Raw genomic sequence first — 22,819 nt, forward strand, 5'->3', positions numbered from 1 at the left:
GGACCCAGTACTGAGCCCTGCGGCACCCCACTGCTTACCGTCCTCCACTGAGAAGACTGCCCATTTATACTCACTCTCTGCTTCCTATTAATTAGCCAGTTTTTGATCCACAAGAGGACCTGTCCTTTTAATAGTTATCAAGTTGTGGGATTCTGTATCAGCTGAAGTTTTCCATGTTTTCTTCAAGGGATTCTTTATCAGCTGAAGTTTTCCATGTTTTCTTCAAGGATAGGCCCATGTAAAGTACATTTCAGTTATCTCACCATAGTATGGATCCACATGGCCAAATTGGCCAGGTCAAGGGAGGGAGGGGGTAATCTAATTGTCTACATAAAAATGGAAGCCAGCATTTTGCACAGCTGAATTAACTTTATTCTCTAGCAATAATGCTGTGCCTGGTATAAGCCCTAGTCTCTTATCTGAATCAGCAAGGGCCAGCTGACTCCCATCAGAAGTGTGAAATACATCACCTTCAAGGTCTCAGTGTTCCCAGGCAGCATTGACTTTTTCTTCGTCAGGATTTAATTTAAACTTGTTCATCCTGTGCAGTTTGACCACAGTAGCCAAGAACCAGCTCAGAACAGCTCCAGCACTGTTGGGCAGCTTGGAAAAAGAGATGTAAACCTTGATGTCATCCAATATATCGATGACATAAAGAGGAGTCTTGTGTCACTTCTAGAATCAAGTTTGAAGCTTTCCATCAGCCCAAGGAGATTTCCTCTGATAACAGAAGCCCTTCCGTCTAGAGAAGAGTCTCTTCCATTGGAGGAAGGCTCGTTGGGCCACAGGAAGACTTTGGACTTCCTCTGAGTCGAGCAATTAGGGCACAAGCCCCCCATGCCTCCTCTTTGCACGGCATCAGACATCTAGCAACTTTTTGCATAAGATACCAAAAAATAATTAGCAGCTAATTATTTCCAATGAGATTTCCTGGTTTCTTTCCAGTAAACAAAAAGCAATGGCCATTAAAATGTATTTTAGACTGAGATGCACCACTTGAGGATATTTAACATAACATTTTGTTGTTACAAAAACTATACTGTACTATACTGTACTGTACTGTACTATACTATACTATACTATACTATACTATACTATACTATACTATACTATACTATACTATACTATACTATACTATACTATACTATACTATACTATACTATACTGCATTCTTAATATTTCATGTGAAATTGTCTTTTATAAAATAAACTATTCAAATGTATAACTACAAAGATTAGTTATAACAAGCATAAAAAGCTTACCAGTTGTTCTCAAATTCATCTTTCAGTCTCTGATTAATATAATTTGTCAGTTTTGTCATAACTGCATATTCGTGCATTTTGTCTATCCAATTCTTGAGAGTTGGATACCCTCAATTTTTCACTTTGCATCACTGGAAAATGTTATTCATCCTTAAAAGAAAGCAGCCAGTAGTCATTTTAAAATAAAACATACAATTAACAGTGATGGATTTCTATGCAAATTAGAGATGGAGGAAATCCAACAAATAATTTAAGTCTCATTTGTAAATGTGGTGTGGCCTACAGGTATTAGGTGTCAGTGGTAGCTTTAGCCAGTGTCCATTTTTTGATCTGGTTACTTTGAATCTGGTCAGACGGGGGGAGAAATTACTTTGTTGGGGGGCTTTTAAAAAAAAGTTTACTTCTGGTAATGTAAACTTCCTCTTACTATAGCTCTGCTGGTTTTTTTTCTAATGTCAAAGAAGCCCATATACTTTCTATTCATGCAGCATCAGGCATTTAGCAACAATTTCCACCTGATAGAGTAATTAACAGGTAATTATCACCCATCAATCTTCCTAGTTTAAAATTAGATAATTAGAATTAAACAAACACAAAGTGATGTTTAAGAATATGTGAATAATTTAAATTTGCCTTGACTGTAACTCTGCCCTATTCCTTCTGATATAAAAGAGGTGGAAATGAATAAAACTGATTGACAACTCAAAGCAGCCACTGCATAATGTCATAATTAAGAATGAATAGTTTCTTAGTTATTTATTTTAAATTCAAAGGATTATTCCTGTAAAGATCATTTCATAACGTGTGGGAGGGAAAAGGCTATTATTACAGAAATAGTTTATATCCCAGTAGCCATTCAGTATCAGTTTGCTATTCACCATTCATTTAATATTTCTCAAAGTATATTTAAAAAAAACCCCAGAAATTGCTTAGTTGTATTCTGTTGGAGAATAATTCTGATTTGTTTTTAAGAGCTGGACTAGCAAACTATCTTTCCAGCATGAATTCTAAGTTAAATGATGATTCCATAAGGTTTTCAGGATTTATATATTTGTTCTGATTTAATAGTCCTTGGACAGATTAATATGCCAGAAGCATTCCATGTCTATTGCAAATTTGTGTTCTAAAAGGCTGTGAAACAACACTAAACACTGGCTATAGCCATCACCCATTATATCAAAGTATGCCAAGAGGGGGAGAAGAGTGAATGTGTGAGCTCACAGACTTCCAAGACTTATTCCTGCCTTAGAAATCTTGGAAGTCTTGAAGATTTTGAAGTCACATGCTTATCTATCCTGCTTCCTTGACTCATGACTCAGAAATGAAATGGTTTGCACCAAACCATTTATCTCTGCTTGGAGATGTGGAAACCTATCATTTCTAACCTACACATAAGGAAAGGAGGGAGTCATTCCTGCAACAATAAGTTGAAGGGGAACTCACCAAAAATGTATCTTTCCAAAATATAAAAACTTTGTAGGAACAGACAAATGTCATGCAATTAGTAATGAAAAGCTGTCCCCAAAGTATAACTCTCTACTCATGGGAGGGCTGTCCACAGGGAGAGGTGATTGGCAGCAGGCAATATGGATTATTGTTGGGGAGAAAGTATTGAGAGGTAGTACCTCTAAAAAGTATATGCTTTTGAAATTTCCTCTGAGTAATCACTATCTTTTGATTTTTTTACAGATGTGCCGAGTGGATTCCATATTAATTTAGAGAAAATGCCTATTGAAGGAGAAAACCTGGTGTTATCCTGTTTAGCCAGCAAATTCCTATACAAAGACATTGCCTGGATTTTACCAAGAACAGTTAACAACCAAACAAGAGTCAAAAAGGCAGCCACTAAGGAGTATTCCATTGACCTCACCCTTACCATCAAGAACATTTCACTTGAACATTCAGGCTCCTATGCCTGCAGAGCAAGGAATATATACACTGGCGAAGAAGTGCTTCAAAAGAAAGACGTTACAGTCAGAGGTGAGCACTGTAACAAAAAGGCTGTTTTCTCACGGATCCACAGATTTAAGGGCACAAGGAATGATTGTACAACACAACACAATATAAAACACTAAAGGACTCACTAAAAAGTCAAAGTTCTCTCCTCTAATCTTGATTGATTACTTACTACTGTGGTCCTCCAGAAAGTGGGAGGTTTGAACATAGGAGGAATAGCAGTACAAAAAGCAATCCCAATCAATCAGTCAAACAGCAAACCCCCAATCTGAGTTTCCAATTTGACTCAGAGAGTGAGAGAGAGAGATTCCACTTTGACAAAGCTGTGCAAGTTTGGAATTGGAAGACTTCCCACCCCTTGCACTGCATTTTGTGTGTTATGTTGTATTGTTCTTTGCTGTCTTCACCAAGTGCTAATGAAAAACTTCGGACCCAGCTTCTCTTCGGCTTTAATATTCAACTTCCTCTCAAGTGTCAAAGCTGCATAAACTGAAAACTTTGTTGTTTTTGTTAGAAAACTGTCTGGTTTTGGTCAACTTTGGACATTTAATAAATTAACTTGAAAGTACAGAATGAGAATGGCACAGTTGGAGAGAATGACTGGACTACAGTGTTTTTTAAAACATTAATAAGATTTTTGTGGATTTATAAATATTGCCTGCTGAGCAAGTTGTGCTTATTTATTTGAAATTGTTTTTCTACATTAAATATATTAATCTTTTTTAAAAGCAACTTTTCTCAGGGAAGGCTCTGAGGATGCAGAATAAGAAATAAAAATGTTGAAATAAGGCACACCCCTCTTGTATTGTTTGCATGGAGTAACCCTGTTCCTTTGAATACATAAATTGAGGGGACATTTCAAGTTGCCCCCTCATTAGTTTCCTTTCAAGTAAATAAGAATGCAAGTGTTAAAGGTGTGTTGACATCAATGGGGAAGACTCTTCCCTGGCATTAGAGGGAATAACTGTAAGCCACTTACTAGAAGAGAGCTGTCATATTTGCCTCCATTGAGGAGATTACAGCCTTCAGAGAAAAATGTTTAATGTATTTGTCCAAATCTAAATTTAAAATGGAAGATATTAGGAAATATATGCACACATCTATTTCTCATTCAGATGCAAACTGTAATAGGATTTAACATGGGGATTTGCAAATGACTAAACTACTGATAGAGAATTAAAGCAATCTAACCTTTTAAGCATTCATTTTTATTCTCTTGTGTTATTTCATTTCAAGGTGTGTCTATGTATTATAAAAATCTGTATAAGGAAGAAGTTACTATTTTTAATAGATCTGATAACTTTATTTTTTTACAATGCATATCTTTATTATATTGGGGGGGGGTCATTTATGATTAATTATTATATAGAAATTTTAGCCAAGTATTTGCAGGTCACAATAGTAACAGCAAAAGTGAGAACAAAAGTGGCTTTGCTATTAAAAACAGAGAGTGACAACATGACAATTTCTTGTGCCTGAGAACTCACCCACCCATTTCCTCCTTTAAGGTAGCAAGACTGTCCCCCAGCCAAGCTTGTCGTTCACGTGGGAATTGCTTTTGTCAAGTGTGAAAGGGTAAACAATAGCATTTCCACATCATGCCAGTTTTTGTGAAGCCTAAAATGCTTTGAAAACAATTAGCTACCTGGAAGTTGTCATGGTAAAGAAAAGAATAATGGTTTCTGTCTTGAAGTTTCACCTATAGCCTTGTGTACAGCAGATCTTTTTTTCAATATTACCAAGAGGGCTTCCAGCAACAATTTATGTTCTTGTTGTAAAGCAATTTTATATGGGTGTTTTTTTTTAAATATAGTTACATAGCCAATCCAATTATTTGTAACTACATTCCAGTGACAGCACTGTGTATTCTTGGGAAAAACAGGAAAAGAGAGCCCCATTGCTATAGAGGTTATATGTATGAACATGTTTTATAGCACATTATGGGTTACAGTGACAGGACATTATGAATTTGTAATGGCTGGTAGAAACAAGGCTTAGCAGAAGAGAAAGAAATTAAGGAACAAATAGTTGAATTCAATCCACCAATTAGTGATTCTGTGCCAGTTTCACAGGGTAAACTGGAATAATAGGCATATAAGTCATATATACAAATAGATGCATGGTTTAGAATGTAGTACTTGCTTATGAATTATATAATGATTTATAGCAAGTTATCCTATGGGAAGAAAGGCAATCCAATCATTCCTTAACTGAAGGTGCTCAAAGCCTCAATAGCCATGACCTGCAAAGTTATAAATTATTGTTCCAGAATTGCTGGGAGGTATAAAAATATATCAATAACGTTCAGTGGGGCTTTAAAAAATGTCTTTTGTACTGTTACCAATGCAAAAGCCTACTATTAGTACTGATTTTGTTTACTGTGCTGGAAAGGGGTGAATTTAGTAATGTGCCACAGTACCTATAATTTCTATATATGATGTGGAAAATTTGTAAACTAAATTTGTATTTCTTTTTTAAAACTAGTGTTAAAATTCAGCTGTGCATGTTAATGAGTCAGAATCAGTAAATGAACTGAACTGAATCAGTAAATGAACTGATTCTTTATCTCTCTAAAGTGATACAATTGGTAAACAAAAAAAGCTGCATAAAACAAGGGGGTTAGAAATGTTTAACATTTTCCCTGTTGATCATATTTGAGTGGGGAACGAAGTGGGTTTTCTTCTGTCTTGCTACAGAAAGCTTAGGATCAACAATATCTCTGTGGCACCGCAATTGCTACTCCACTGTAGCTTCCCTTATATTTCTGTGATAGAGAATACACCCACCATGAACTTCTCTTGTATGTCGGAGTTACATGGGGAAAGTTTGTGGTTAACTGTATGCAGCATTGCTAAGTGCTTGCAACTGAAATCTAACAGATTTTTGCTGAATTCAAGCAAAAGCAGGTTGAGTCAATCTGAACTGCATGTGAAAAATCACTGCCTAGTAAACACAGGAGTAGAAATAAGGGAATAATGATTTCTTGCTTTAATCAAGCATTTGAAAATCAGCCTATTATGGCAACCATCGTATTCAAAGTATGTGAAAAGTGATGCAAGAAAGTGTTTCTCAATATGGAAAAAATGTGTATGGCTATAAACAAATTAAAATTAATCAGAAATAACTTACAGATTGTGTGCCCTCTTTTTTCATTTTTTATTGTTTATCTCAAATGAATTGAATATGCTGTTCTATATGATAATTTGTGGAACACAAGGGTTACACTTGGGGTCTTAGGTCTGGCATTAGGCAGAAGTATTTTCCTGGCTTCATAAATGACAAAAAAATTACTTGCATCTTAATTTATTATGGCATAAATGTTTGTGAACTAGAAAGCAGCTATTTCAGTGGATTCAAGAAATGATCAAGATACACAAACATATACATGTGTGCACATGCAAGTGTAGAAGAAAAAACAGAACAGTGGAGGCCAAATGGCGATGACATGTAAGAAGTATAGTTTGTGACACTTCTGTGTAACACTTCGATGCACATGAGATAAGCAAAGCTAACCATTCACACAACCTTCTTAGCTTTCTTAAATTAATATCTACAATGGAGAAAGAAACTGTAGTACCTATTGAGATCTAAAGGAATAGAATCAAACGAAGATAAGATCCAATTCAGCTTTTTCAAGACTCAGACTTCTTTCAGTGCTCTTTTATTGAAGAATGGTGACTTCCAGGTGAGCAGCAGACTGTTCTGTGAGACTGAAATGATGTCCCCCTACTAGTTTCTAGATATTGCCTTCTTTTGACCATTTTTTGCCTTTGTATAAAGTCTGATGTGCTTGCATATGTAGGCAACAGGAAGACATTGTGGGCAAATGATGGATATATCGTGATGAGTGATAAACAGATGAATGAGCCCCTGAATGAACATTCAAAGAATGAAAGAATTGTATCTGAACTGAGAATTCAGCGGAATCTACAATGTTTTAATTCTTGGAAAGTTTTCAAGAATCAACTATCTTATATGTGATCAGTTATCGTCCCATGATTCAGCAATGATTGTGTCACAAGCAGCACAAATAATAATGAACATATAAAGATCTTTTCAATACAAATATCCAAAAATTGCTAAAGAAGAGAGAAATCCATTTATGATGGGATAGTAAGATAAACAGACTCTTCAGATCAGACTTGCCTCTTTTAACCTGGAGCGAACAGAGGCATCCTCTGACTGTATGGATACTGATTTTAAACATCCCACAAGGTGATTGTAACGAGTGAATACTATATGTCTGGAAAATCTGGTTAAGTGATTAGCCAAGCCTGACTATGCAGAGACACCATGGATATCAACTTGATTCTGTCTTTAGTTTGTGCTCTACAGAATGAAACCACATGACTTCTGTATCCCAGCATTACTGAATAACTTCTTATTAGAACATTTGTGGTATAGGCATGTGGCTTTGTGGATTAAAAGTAAAAACTAATGCAGTCCCAAAACACAATAACAATCCAATCCACTAAAAGTTTAAGAATACTTTCATCCAACCGCTGTGTGGTTTTTGTTGTTGTTGACTATTTATTGGTCTACTGAACCAACAGCTAAAATCTTCAGAGGCCAGCTTTTGCTCCTTAGTTTACAAATAAGATCATGGGTTTTATTTATTAGACAATATATGTACTGTAGTCTAAAATAAATAAATATTATTTGCGCTGCAGATAGACAGACAATAATCTATTGTATTTCTAGGAAATAAACTCTTTAACAACAAGGATAAGGGGACTCTTGAACCAACAGCTTATGAAGATAGGGGAATTGGTGATAATTGTCCTGTCCCTAAGAATACAAGGTCCACTCTGCTTTGGAAGAAACCATTGGATCTGATCCATGGCCTCTGGTTTTGAAGGAAAGCACCAGCCACCTCTTGCTAGCTTGGACTGTTTCTGTGCTGTAGTCTCTGTTGTTAATAGCAATCACTGACTGTAATCAATACTGTTTAAAGAAGGAAGATCTATCTAGTTTGTGGTGCATGGATATTCTTTTGCATATATCTTTTATTGGTCCTCCTTTTCTTTGCTGAAAAATGACAAATGGAAACATCAGATAGCATTTTATTTCTTTTATCATTTTCTTGGACCCATATGACTACTTATAAGAAGCTTGGGACACACTGTGGCAAGAACAGGGCAAGAGTTTTTGCTTTATTTTTTAGTACATGGCTATGGGAACATACTAATTGATCTGTGCATGTGTTTTGTAGCTCAGGAAGCACCATTTCTATTGCGGAACCTCACTGATAAGGTTGTCAACGCCAGTCACTCTCTTACTCTGGAGTGTCTTGTTCATGGTCAACCAGAGCCTCAGATATCCTGGTTTAAAAACAGCAAAGAGATACAGCATCAACCAGGTAAGTGCACCTTTTGTCCATGTTTGTTTATACATGCTGTATAATCTAGCTCATATTTAATTTTAATAATTCTGAGAGTCAGATAGCTGCCTCTCTTTGCAACTAGAGCACTTGGGAGGGTGGGAGTGTTAATACTTGGAAGCCAAACTGGAACCGTGTGCTGATTTCTGTTCTGACAAATGTTAGTGATATAAGTCAGTATAAGAACCAGACAAGACATTCTGGTACTTGAATTAAAAAATCCAAATTGTCTTCTCATAGAGACCCAAGTACAACTTAATAACTGCCAGTTTGATACACTTTATAGATATCCAAAATAAGCCATTTCTTTGTGCCGCACTTCCCTCCCCAGTAAGGATCCAAACATACAATATCATTCCTCACTCTTCAATTTTATTCTCACAGCAACAGCCCTGTGAGGTAGGGTAGGCTGAGAAAATATGGTTGGGCCAAGGTCACACAGGAAGCTTCTGTGGCAGAGTGGGGATTCAAACCTGGGTCTCCCATAGCCTAGTCCAGCACCTTAACCACTACCCCATACTATTGGCTGCTACATCCTACCTCAGTGCAGAGCCTATCTTGGACAGCTGAAGGAGCAATGGGTTAGTAGAACCAAACAACATACTATTACTCTGATCCAGTATAGTAGAAAATGGTGCCTTTTCCCAAGGCACATCCTTGCAGCATTTCCTTTGTTGTTGCTAAAGTCACTGGAGGAAGTGCCATGCCTTGAAAAAAACCCAAGATTTGTTTTGATCCAGTATGATGTTGGTGGGAGTTGGTATGGAAAAGAACTTCGTCATACAAGAGACTCTACAACCTCCATAGCTTCAGTAGTTACCACCAGGCCCTGTGCTGCTACAACAGCAGCAATTGGAACTGCTGCAGTGGTATCACTCTGAGAATTTTGCATGACATAACATAACTATGTTAAAGAAAGGTGTGGTTTTAGGTGGAGTGGGGCATCCTGGTTCTTCTATATAGATGCAACACTGTACTAGGACCCGTCTCCTCATCAATAAATAGCTTGTGAATCTTTGAAGGATCCCAAGGATGAATGCCCCAGGAAAAGCCCCCTGACCATGGAGAATCAGAATGTCACTGATAAAAATTCAAACCTAGCATCTCCTTTACCGGTTATATTTCAAGAAATATATCTTATCTAGTAGCCATTAACTATCAAACACCATCAGACAAGCATCTTCTAGCCATTAGCACTCATTACAGAAGTATCTTTAGCTAATAAGCATACAAGAGTCTGGAGAAAGATCGTATTCATACACTAAGAGAGCAACAGCTCTTTCTTGTAAAGTGCATCACGCTATTGTTGATTGCTTTAGTTGGAGCTCAGAGTTTCTCCAGAAGACAGCTGTGTCACAGAGTTTCATACAGAGCCATTTTGAATCATTTCAAACATATGTCATTCTACAGGTATAATATTAGGGCCAGGGAGCCAGAGCCTACTGATTGAGAGGATACAAGACGATGACGCAGGGCTCTACCGCTGTGTGGCTGCTAACCTAAAAGGAGCAGTAGAAAGTTCAGCCTTTGTCACCATTCAAGGTAAACCATTTCATGCAACAAAGAGTAGTAACCATCGATGGTGTTTGATTTATTTTTTTCCTCTTTGATCTGCTCTTGAGTTACCAGTTGCTTTTCACAATGGCGATCTTGCTCTGCTTGAAAGAACAGGTAAAATGGCTTTGTTGACTGCATGTGATATTTTTGAAACAAAGCCTTGACAAGGGAAATTCACCAGGTCAAAGAGGAAGCCAAAGGGAAATGCTAGATCAGAATGTGTTTATACTGACTTGAAAAAAAGCTTTGCTACAAACCAAGAAATGTAGGGTCAGGGTAGAAGAATATATATTTAGCCTTGCTGAAGACATTACTCTGCTGGGCTTCCTGTTTCAGTCTGCTACAAACCAGGATATGTTTGTCATTTTTTCTTTGGGACTTTCATTTCAGTACAGTGTGTGAAACTCATCTTAAGATCGGTCCAACAACTGTAAATGCATTTCAGCATTACTTGCTGTTTTATTCTCAGTCTTCCTTGTCTGTCTGCCTTCTCCTCCTGAACTGCTTTGCCAGCAAAAATGGTACAACTGGATAAATAGAGGAAAGTAACTGAAAAAGTTTTAATAACTTGCACCCAATGGCACTGCTGTGGGAAGCCATAAGTGCCCTTCTGACATCATCCAGTAGCACTTTAAAGATGCCCAGGGTACAAACTTTTGAGAATCAAAACTCCTTTTGTCAGATATAGTAACTGATGAAGAGTACTTGGACTCTTGAAAGCTTATGCCCTGGCACTTTAAGACTTGAATCTTCCTCTTTTACTGCAGATGTGGCTATCTGAAACTATCTTTGCGACATCAGCAGCCATGACTCCAATCCCCACTGTCATCTCAGTCCTGTTTGCATACCCAATAACATAGAGATGCAATGGCTACTTAGCTGCCCAGGAATTAAAAGGTCAAGAATGAGCGCCAGCCTGACAGAGTAAGTGACAACCAGCATAGCTACTTAAGCAATGGGATACATTCTCCAAGCCAGGGGTGGCCAAAACTTGCTTAATGTAAGAGCCACACAGAATAAACGTCATATGTTTGAGAGCCACAAGACATGAATGTCAGATGTTTGAGAGCCAGAAAGAAGGAAGGCAGGAAAATAGACTGGGGGGGAGAGGAGAGAAAAGAAAGCAACTTCAAATGCATTCTTCAAGCCACTGGGTGGCTTGGCTTGGAGAAGTGATTTAAAGATAGAAATGCCTTCTCCATGCCGAGGGCTTCAAGAGCTACACAATATGTATGAAAGAGCCACATGTGGCTCCTGAGCTGCAGTTTGGCTGCCCCTGTTCCAACCTTTGGAGCAAACAGAAAAGGAAGTCAGTTCACTGTACATGTGTCTGTCCCACCTATAGACCATATTTCTGTATACATTTGCACTAATTGGTGGGCATCTTGTAAGCATGCAATGAGAATAGGAAACCATAGAATAGGACTGAAAGGAAGAAGTGAAGGAGGCGGTTGATATAAAGTGCAGATGAAAATGGGGAAGGAGGAAAGAAGGAAGGAGCAAAAAAAAAAAAAAAAAACAGGACAAGATGGAAACTGGAACTTTCCCATCCATTCATATACAGCCTATCTTGAAGGTCATGTTGGTGGGCATCTTGCTAGATAGAATGACCTTTCAATATATTTATTCATACATTCCCCACCCCCCACTGTGGACCCAAAGCAGCTTACAACACTGTTTACCTAGCCTCCATTTTATCCTCACAACAGCCACCTTGTCAGGTAGTGACTGGCTCAAGGTCACTCAACATGCTTCCATGTTGTGGGGACTTGTATCTGTGTCTCCTAGATTTTCAGCTGTGTCATATAAACCACTATGGGCTAGCACTTTCACTGCTTGACAGTGATGCCACTATATTGCACTCTTCACAGAGAAGAAATCCCAGTGGTTTCTGTGAGATTACACCCATTAATTGTATCTTGTTTCTGAGGCCCAACCAGGAAGGAAGCTGTCTGCTTTCTAATTCCTTTGAACAAATATGTAGGCTTGGATGCTGCTTCCTCTTTTGCCAGGCTTTAGCCATTACAGGGCAATCCTCCACTGTGGAACATATTCCTCATAGGGCTAAGCACTTTTTGACTCATTGGAAGGAACTGATCTTGTGTGAGTGGAAACACCTAGAGCAGGGATGGCCAAACTTGCTTAATTTAAGAGCCACATAGAATACATGTCAGTTGTCTGAGAGCCACAAGATAGGAATGTCAGATGTTTGAGAGCCACAAGGAAGGAAGAAGGAGAGAGAGGGAGAGGTGGAATGAAAGCAGCTTTAACTTTAAATGCATTATTCAAGGTGCTGGCTGGCTTGACTTGGATAAATGATTTAAAGAGAGAAATGCCTTCTACAAGATGACTGATGGGGCAGTGGGGCCTTCAAGAACCACACAACATGTATGAAAGAGCCACATGTGGCTCCTGAGCCACAATTTGGCCACCCCTGACCTAGAGTGTGTTGGAGGAACATGCTCTTTAGCAAAGTACCATCCCCACAACAGAAAAGGGTGCATTGCAACCAAAAACAAGGCTTATGTTCTAAGCCATAGCTTCTGCTGATAGCTCTGATTTTGTGGCAAAAAGGGAAGAAAAAAGGGCAGAATCCATCTGAGTTCCTTTTACAAGTCTACATGTTTCTTTTTCAACCAGTTGGTCAATCATCCCAGGATAAGTAACATACAGCGTTTTACCTTGTCAGATGCAAGCATCTCCAATATGGACTATATGACTGTGATTAAGATTTGGAAGGCCCATGTTTGTATTGAGGGCTGTGATTACAGCTGAACTTTGCTAAACATCTAAAGAAATGGGTTGGCAATTCCAAGATTTTATTTGTATTTCTTTTGTTTTTGTTACTATGAACAAAACAGAAATAGAAAAGCAAAGAAGCCTCTTCACAATTTAGGAAGAGCCACTACTGAACAAGAACCTTAGAAATCTGTCCATCTCTCTGTCCATCCCTGATTATTTATGAGTACATGATAAATAAACCTCTCCCCACCACCACTTTACATGTGTATATTCTAATAGTTCCCAGCTGCATTTAGATTGCTTCCTCTCACACAGAAAGATCTGGTCCATCTCTCACCTCACTCTGCCTGCATTTTTGTTTGTTTGTTTTCATTTTGGAAGGATGAGTGAAAGCTTCATCCTGTGCTCTGCCAAGCAGGCAGGATGTGCTTCATCAGGAAAGGAGCAATGTAAGAGCATCCTCTGTCCCTGTTTCTGCCTCCCAATGGCATGGCAGTGTTTTCTGCCTTACAAAACAAGTCTTTGTCTGTTGCCTCAAAAAGCAAGCAGTGAGTTTCCTTGGGAAGTGGGGATTAGATTTAGCCAACATTTCTATGCAAACATTTTCTGCAACACTGACTTTGGCTGCAAGCAAGGCATTTGTTCACTTCTACGGTACCTGATGGCCCAGGCTAGCCTGATTTCATCAGATTTTGGCTGCTGAGCAGGACTGGCCCTGTTCAGTACTTGAATGGGAGATCCACTAAGTCCAAGGACCACTAGCCTACATTGTGGTGGTTGGCTGCAGTGCAACTGCAGTGCCACTAGTTGCCTCTCTAATGGGATTAGTTACGCAGCAGTCAAATGGGGACTTTGCCAGGCACTTGCATGGCAGTGTCCGTGGCAATTGTGCCACAATCATTTCCAGCCCTCCAGTATCACCTGCACCCTTAGAGCACCACAGACAGAGCCTACAGACAGAACTATAAGAGAGACAAAAAAGTGCATGTCTCCTGGCCTGTGCCAGCTGCTTGAGTAGTTGCAGGATTACTCCTGAACAGCTGTCTGTAAGCATGGCCCTTAAGCATATGGCTATAAAAACTGACCAAAGGGAGATTGTTAGATGTGAAAGCAAAAAGTTGAAATCCGTCTGTCACCATGCATTGGACTATGTGATTGTGATACTCAATCACAATTCTCAATCATATCCTGTGACTATGTGATTGTGGTTACATGATCTTTTAATGTAATTAGATTTAATGTAATTCACGCGTTACATGATCATTTAACGTAATTACTTTTTTGAGCCTGGAAACCTTTTAATTCTTTCTTTGGTCCAAAATATAGATCATTTGGAGACATTGCCTCTTTTATTAGAAGATAATAGCAGACCTGTTACTCTTTCGGCTGTGAAATTTTATGCATCTATGATAGATTTCTGCAACCATTCAAATGGGAGCTAGCTTTTCCTATATCTTAGTAATCTGCTTAAAACAATAAATTAAGAAGCGGTATGAGGTAAATAGATAGTTTTCAACAACACCATGGAGAGGTGGCTTTAGGCTTGCCAATCCCCAGGTCCCAGCGGGGGTTCTTCTGCTTTCCCAGTCTCCTTCCCGTCCCCAGTCAGCTGGCTGGTGGGGAGAAGCCCCGCCCCCAAAGCCACCATGTGATTTTTTTCCTCTCCGGAGGCTCCAGTCTCCAATTGGAAAGGCTTCCTCTTGGGATGTGGTGTCTGTGTTACTTGGAAGAAGTTGGCTGCAACTCGTGAGTAGAGAGGCCAATCCCTCACTTCAGAGTTGCCAGAAAACTGGGGGTGGGGGAGAGGGGAGGAACGTCTGCTGAGCACTTCATTATTCCCTATGTGGAGATCGATTCTCATAAGGTATAATGGGGAATTGATCTGGAGGTTTCGGGGGCTCTGGGGGAGCTGTTTTTTGAGATAGAGGCACCAAATCTTCAGTATAGTATCTAGTGCCTCTCCCCAAAGTACCTCCCAAGTTTCGAAACAATTGGGCCAGGGGGTCCAATTCTATGAGCTCCAAAAGAAGGTGCCCCTATCCTTCATTATTTCCTATGGAAGGAAGACATTTAAAAAGGTGTGCTGTCCCTTTAAATGTGATCGCCAGAACTCCCTTGGAGTTCAATTATGCTTGTCACACCCTTGTTCATGGCTCCACCCCCAAAGTCCCCTGGCTCCACCCCCAAAGTCCACAGATATTTCTTGAATTGGACTTGGCAACCCTAGGTGGCTTTGAGAAAAGTGTTTTGTCTTTAATTTGCCTCAGTTGGCTGTTGTGATGATGAAATGAGAAAACCTTTCTAAAGGAAGGATGGATTTAAACCTTGAAAGGTAAGACCACAGAAAGGAAGATTGTGCGCTTGAAAAATGTTTCTTATGCTTAAATTTTCTTGAGTGAGGGAGGAGCCTGAGAATTTGCTGTTATCTTGTTTAATAAACATTTTCCTTTTTTAATTGTTTAATAAACATTTTCCTTGTTTAATTTTGTGGGTCTCAGCCATCCAGTAATTTAATTCAAGGGTCTGGGAACAAGCAATAATCCAATTGTCACTATGCAAATCCTACTTTACAAAATATTGGTGGGTTAATGTCAAAAATGGTGTGGCTGGCTGCCCCCCTCATCACTCAGAATGTGAACAAAGGGTTTCGAGGCTCACTTTAAAAAGACTCACTGTTAATCTTCCCTCCATTCTTTGTCAAGAATGATGCTGATATGGCCAAGAAATTGCTAGATGCCTGAGCAGAACTGAACTGAATGCCTGGAAAATCATATTCCAAACCAGTTCCAAACCTTTTCCCCTGGCTTCCCCATAAAATGTTGTTATACCCTCAGTTGAGACTGCTTTATGAGAGTGACAGGCAGTAGTTTTCACAAAAGTCGCATGCATTATTAGGCCAGTTACAAGGGCAGGACATGAATTTTGCTTTGAAATATATTTTGTGAGTGTTACTTGAGTTGCACAGAGGGAATATTTTGATTATAAGCTATCTTTGGAGAGTGCACAGACAGTTCTGGTATATTCCAGATCTGGAATGTTTGTGAGGCTTCATTTTGTCCTTCAGATTATTATTTTTCCCCTTGTTGACTTGCTCAGTTTTCCTGAGGTTTTGTCCGGCCATAACCTTGCAGGCCCTGTTATTTAAAGGGCTATTCATTTTCTGGGATGTAGTGTATCAGTAACAACATGCGACCAGGCGCAGGGGCAACTGGGCTATCCCAGACGCCCCAGCGCCGGGCGCGGAATCCCCCGCCAATCAACAGCTGTGGCGGGAAGTTCAACCGGTCAGGATTGGCCTGACCGGCCCAGTAGGCTGTACCGGGGATTGTATATAGTGGGACCCGGCCCGCGTGTTCTCTCTCTTGCAACGTGCTCCTAATAAACTATGTTGCCCTACTCTCGTCTCCGCTTCGAGTACGTTATACTGGCAACGAGGATGGGATTTTAGCCGCATCGGCTACGAAGGAGACCAAGGGCACCACCCGGCCACGACCGCCGCCGCAGCCACCATGGCCAGCCAGGGCGGAAACACTGGTCACGTCGAGCCGTTCGACCCCGCGAATCCAGAGGCCTGGGAATCCTACCTGGAACGGGTCGAATGCTACCTGAGGGCCAACAAGGTCACGGAGGACAGCATGAAGAGGGACGTTCTCCTGAGCGTCTGCGGGGCGGCCACGTTCGAGATTGCCAAGGGTCTCTCGGCCCCCGCCCGCCTCACGGAGAAGTCCTTTGCCGAGGTCAGCAGACTCCTCACCGGCCACTTCTTACCTCAGCCTTCACGGGTGGCCCGCCGGTTCCTGTTCCACAAACGGGACCAGGCGGCCGGAGAATCGGCCGCCGACTACTTGGCGGCCCTCCGCAGGATCGCCGGGAACTGCAACTTCCCCCAGCTGGAAGACACCCTGGCCGATCGCTTCACGTGGGGCGTCCGCGACGAGAGGCTCCAGCAGAAGCTCTTCACCAAAGAAGAACTCACCCTCCAGAGCGCCTTCAACGAAGCAGTGGCGTTCGAGAGGACCGCGAGGACCTTCCCCAAGGCTCGGGCAGACGCCGTCCACCGCGAGGAGCTGGACCACGACCGCCCAGAGGAGGAAGAAGCCTACCAGCTGCGCCGCCCAGCCGGGCCACACAGCCGAGCAGCCCAACGCCCCCGAGCGCCCGAACGACCCCCAGCGACGGAGAGGGTCCCCGCCACCAAGTGCGCCAGCTGCGGCGACCCCCACGACAGGAGGGACTGCCAGTACCGGACCTGCGACTGCCGGAGCTGCGGGAAGACCGGCCACATCGCACGGGCCTGCCGGGCCAAGCCCAACCGGCGGAAGCCGACCACGCATCACGAGTCGGCGGAGTTCCACTCCACAGACTCCACGTCCCTTCAGGTACTGAACTTGCCCCTCGCCACCCCCGACAAAATTAAACTGGCGGTCCTCATAGAAGGGAACCCCTGCCAAATGGAGGTGGACTCGGGTTCCTCCATCTCCATCATAGCGGAGGAAACCCTGAGGAAACTGTGCCCCCGCCAACGGCTGCAACTAAGGCCGGCGGACTTCATACTCCGGGACTTCCAGAAGAATCCGGTGCAAATCGTGGGGTGGGCGCGGGTGCAAGTCGAGCGGGGGCCCTTCTACGGCCCGCTGGACATCCTGGTGGTAAAGCGCCAGCTTACCACCCTACTAGGACTGGCGTGGTTCAAACCCTTGGGGATCCGCTTGGAGGGGGTGGGGCAAACCCTAACGCCCAGAGGGTTCGGGGAAATATGCCGAGAGTTCCCGGACGTGTTCGATGGGTCCCTAGGGAGCTACAAAGGGCCAGCCATTTCCCTACCACTAGACCCCACAGTCAGGCCGATTAGGCTCAAGGCAAGGAGGGTCCCGTTCGCCTTGAAGCCTAAAATAGAGGCAGAGCTAGACCGCCTCACGGCCCAAGGTGTCCTCGAGCCGGTGGACTACGCCACCTGGGAAACCCCCATCGTAACCCCCATCAAGCCAAACGGGGAGGTGCGGATCTGTGCCGATTATAAATGAACCATTAATAAGGCACTACAGGACAACCCCTATCCAGTGCCGGTGGTGAGCCACGTCCTGGCCGCCCTAGCGGGATCTAAGATATTTGGGAAGCTAGACCTGGCACAGGCCTACCAGCAGCTCCCAGTAGACAACAAGACGGCGGAGGCCCAAACGATTGTGACGCACAGGGGGGCCTTCCGGGTGAAGAGGCTACAGTTTGGGATTAGCGTCGCTCCGGGGATTTTCCAGAGCATAATGGACACTCTCCTTAAAGGGATCCCAGGAGTCCAGCCGTTCTTCGATGACGTTTTAGTCGCCGCCCCGGACCCCGAAGAATTCGGCAACCGCCTTCGAGAGGTGCTCCGCTGGTTCCAGGCAGCGGGGCTCAAGGTTAAGAGGGAGAAATGCTTGCTGAGGGTCCCACGGGTGGAGTTCCTGGGGTTCGCCGTAGACGCGGCAGGAATCCACCCAACGGAAGAAAAGACCCGAGCCATCATGCAAGCCCCGGCCCCCACGTGTAAAGCGGAGCTACAAAGCTTCTTGGGGGTGCTCAACTTTTACCATTCATTCCTCCCCCACAAGGCAGCTCTGGCAGAGCCCCTTCACCGGCTGCTGGACAAAAAAGCCCCTTGGGTTTGGGGCAAACGACAGGCCGCCGCGTTTCAGGCGGTCAAGGACGTCCTGGTGTCCAATGCGGTGCTCCACCATTTTGACGAGGCCCTCCCCGTCATCCTGGCCTGCGATGCGTCGCCTTATGGGGTGGGAGCAGTCCTGGGGCACCAGCTTCCGGACGGGAGGGAGGTACCGGTCGCTCACTACTCCCGCACACTCACTCCAGCCGAGCGCAACTACGCGCAGATAGATAAGGAGGCCCTAGCAATCGTGGCGGGGGTCCGCAAGTTCCATGAGTATCTCTACGGGAGAAGGTTCACCATTGCCACGGACCACAAGCCCCTCTTAGGTCTACTGGCCCCAGACCGACAAACCCCCCAAATACTCTCACAGCGCGTGTTGAGGTGGAACCAATTCTTCAACTCATACACGTACACACTGGTTCACCGGGCCGGCAAGGCAATGGGTCACGCGGATGCGCTCAGCCGCTTGCCGCTTCCTGAAACGGGGCCAGACCCCGCCCCCGCACACCAGGTCATGCTGATGGAGAGCCTCCCGGAGCAGCCCCTCCACGCAGCGGAGGTAGCCAAGGCCACACAGAAACACAAGACACTGGCACGGGTGCTCGACTGGGTGGTGAGGGGCTGGCCAGAAGGGAACATGGGGGAAGAATTCAAGCCATATAAGACCAGGCGGGAGGAACTAGCAGCCCACAAAGGGTGCCTATTATGGGGAAGCAGGGTGGTGGTCCCGCCCCCGCTGCAGAAGCGGGTCCTGGAATCCCTACACGAGACCCATCCCGGCATAGTCCGAATGAAGGCGTTAGCCAGGAGCTACGTCTGGTGGCCAGGGATGGACGGGGAGATTGAGACCTGGGTTCGGAGGTGCCAGACATGCCAGGAAACGCGGCCCGAGCCTCCCAGCGCCCCCGCGACACGGTGGGAGTCTACCAGGAAGCCATGGTCGAGGCTCCACCTCGACTTCGCGGGGCCATTCCAGGGGCAGATCTTCATGATAATCGTGGACGCCTACACCAAATGGCTGGAGGTCATTCCCGTAGGGTCCACCTCGTCAGCCGCCGCAATCAAGACGCTGCGCAGGGTCTTATGTACACACGGTATCCCGGATACCATAGTCTCCGATAACGGGACCGCGTTCACCTCAGCCGACTTCCAGGCGTTCCTCCAGCGATATCTGATTAGGCACATAAGGTCGGCCCCCTTCCACCCGGCCACCAACGGCCAGGCAGAGCGGATGGTCCGCACAACAAAGGAAGCCCTGAGCCGAATTGTACAGGGCGACTGGGACCACAGGTTGGCGGCGTTCCTCTTCGATAATAGGATCACACCCAACCCGGTCACAGGGGTTAGTCCGGCAGAGCTCCTCATGGGGCGCAAGCTCATAACCCGACTGGACAGACTACATCCCGACCGGGCTTCAGACACCCGCGAGAGCCCCGAGGTCCGGGACGCAGTCAGGAGTTTCTTTGCGGGTTACCCGGTTTACGCCCGGAACTACGCAAAGGGGCCCGATTGGGTGGCGGGCCGAGTGCTACGGGTGACCGGGTCCCGCCACTACGATATATCAACCAAGGGGGGCCAGGTACTACGACGGCACATAGACCAGTTGCGGCACCGCACGCTACCGGAGGAGCCGGCGGACACAGAAGAGGCAAGATCCGGGGAGGAGCCAACCAGGGACTGACCTGAGGACGCGGCCCCAACACCCATAACGCTGGCATAGGAAGCACCGGAACCGACAGAGCCCGAAGGATCCGCAGAGCCAGTCCCGCCGCCTCCGTCTGCACCAGGGCCCACCGAAGCACCAGCCACGGTAGCCGCGCCTCCCCCACAGGACCTCCCTAGACGGTCCACCCGGGAGCGCCGTCCTCCCGCGTATCTGCAAGACTATGTTCATTAACCAGGGGGGGAGGGGTGTAGTGTATCAGTAACAACATGCGACCAGGCGCGGGGGCAACTGGGCTGTCCCAGACGCCCCAGCGCCGGGCGTGGAATCCCCCGCCAATCAACAGCTGTGGCGGGAAGTTCAACCGGTCAGGATTGGCCTGACCGGCCCAGTAGGCTGTACCGGGGATTGTATATAGTGGGACCCGGCCTGCGTGTTCTCTCTCTTGCAACGTGCTCCTAATAAACTATGTTGCCCTACTCTCGTCTCCGCTTCGAGTACGTTACATGGGAGAAACTGGACTGACCCAACCTGTCATTCAAGGCAAAGTGCTGACAGAAATTGCAAAGGCGCCTCAGTGAATCAAGGTGAATTAGAATAGGACCACTTGTTCCCATATGAAACAGCTTCTCAGTTAAGCTCTGCTGCAAAGGCTCTGCACTGTCTGCCCCACCTTCAGAGGTAAAGTGAATGGTCCCCAGAAAGAGAACTTCTGCTACCTCAGGAACTCCCTCTCTTCAGAAGCTTACCTGGCAGGAATCCTGGAGAGTTTTAGACATCAGGTGAAGACTCCCCCCCCCCTTTTCCTGGCTACAGTGTCAACACAACTGTGATGGGCTACAATGAGCTTCAATTTAATGAATTTATTTAAGTCCCATGATGCTCTATGCTGAACAGATCTGACAGATTTTCTGGCAACATTTATGTGGATAGGGAAATAATAAAGAACATCTTTTTCTGACTTTTGTTTGTTAACTCAGACTTTGGCCAATAATTTGCTTGCTTTTTCCCTGCCTTGTAATTTTTCTTCATTTTGCACTGGCTTTACTGCATCCTTGTGATGCCTCTATGTGTTTTTATGCTTCTAGCAAGGTATTTTATTGCAGACTGTAAATTGTCTTCAAAACAGGCAGCCTAAAAGAGTCTGTGGAATACAATCAAACAAATAAATGTCACAGAGATTCCCTTCTCCCTCAGCCTCTCCTTAGAGCCCAACATAAGAACATAAGAGAAGCCATGTTGGATCAGGCCAATGGCCCATCCAATCCAACACTCTGTGTTCCACAGTGGCCAAAAAGAAACCCAAGTGCCATCAGGAGGTCCACCAGTGAGGCCAGAACATTAACAAAATCCTCACAAAATTCTAGGAGTTTGTTGCTTGCCACTAACTTACCTTTTCTCAACTCATCATTGATGCCATAACCTCAACAGACTTAAATCCTCAACAATTTTAGATTTCAGTGGCACCTTTAAGATCAATGAAGTTTTATACAAGCTATGAGCTTTCTTTTGGTTGCACACTTCCTCAGATACTGAATCTTTTGTATTAATCTTTGTAAATACAAGTTGTATATCGTATTCGTAAATAAATATATTTGTATTAATCAAATGAAGAGTGCATGACCTGAAAGCTTATACCCAGAATTGAACTTTGTTGGTCTTAAAGGTGCTCTGGATCCAAACTTTGTCCAACAAGCTTTTAACACCAGTGCCAACCATCAGAAGTCTCAATGTGATTCTGGATGCCTCCCTTTCAGCGGAGGTCTAGGTCACAAATGTAGCCAGACTAGCATTTTTCCATCTGCAACTGGTTAGGCAATTGGTCTTCTTCCTGTCTGCCCCTGACTTAGCCACAGTGATCCATGCAGCATTGCATGTTATTACAAGAACTTCTTTTAGAGCCCATATTCATCTAGGGTTGCCAGATCTAACTTGGAAAATATCTGGAGACTTTGGAGTGGATCTGGGAGAGGATGGGGTTTGGGGATGGGAGGGCCCTCAGCACGGTACAGTGCCATAAAGTCCATCTTTCAAAGCTGCCATTTTCTTCAGGGGAGCTGATCTAGGGCTGCCAAGCCCCCAGTCCAGGCGGGGGTTCCCCCTCTCCCTACGTCACTGGTGTGATGACATCATCACACCCATGATTGTGCGCAGTGGCCACTCTAGGTGTTTCTGGGAAAACTCTATGGTTTTCCCAGACGCTGTAGCCATTTGGGAGGGAAAACTCCACGGTACAATAGGTACCATAGAGTTCCCCCCCTCCCAAATGGTTACAACATCCGGTAAAACCATAGGGTTTTTCCTGAAAAGCCTAGAGCAGCCATGCACTGTGTTGCCGGTGCTTCTGGCACTTCTGGGTGACGTCGTTGTGTTGTGCATGCACGAAAGTCCCCCACTCTGGGATGAAGAGGACTTGGCAACCCTAAACTGATCTCTGCCAGCTGGAGATCAGTTGTAAAAGCCGGAGATCTCGAGGCCCCACCAGGAGGCTGGCAACCCTATCTGCCAGCTTCACTGACTCCAGGTTGAATACTGGATCAGGTTCAAGGTTTAAAGCCCTAAATGGTCTGGGACTAGCATGCCTTCTGGAACACCTCTTCTGGTACATCTCCCCAAAA

General features: G+C 44.2%; 1 protein-coding gene across 1 annotated transcript in view; it reads left to right on the top strand.

Annotated features, from left to right (window-relative positions):
* The window catches only part of FLT1 (fms related receptor tyrosine kinase 1), a 151,445-nt gene that overhangs the window by 90,640 nt on the left and 37,986 nt on the right, over positions 1–22,819 (top strand). The window contains exons 13-15 of the mRNA XM_060234740.1: positions 2,952–3,242; positions 8,431–8,577; positions 10,009–10,140. Coding sequence (XP_060090723.1) covers positions 2,952–3,242; positions 8,431–8,577; positions 10,009–10,140 — 570 coding nt within the window. The remainder of the gene's footprint in view (positions 1–2,951; positions 3,243–8,430; positions 8,578–10,008; positions 10,141–22,819) is intronic.

Source organism: Heteronotia binoei, chromosome 3, assembly GCF_032191835.1.
Source record: "Heteronotia binoei isolate CCM8104 ecotype False Entrance Well chromosome 3, APGP_CSIRO_Hbin_v1, whole genome shotgun sequence".
In the NCBI taxonomy this organism is placed as follows: domain Eukaryota; kingdom Metazoa; phylum Chordata; class Lepidosauria; order Squamata; family Gekkonidae; genus Heteronotia; species Heteronotia binoei.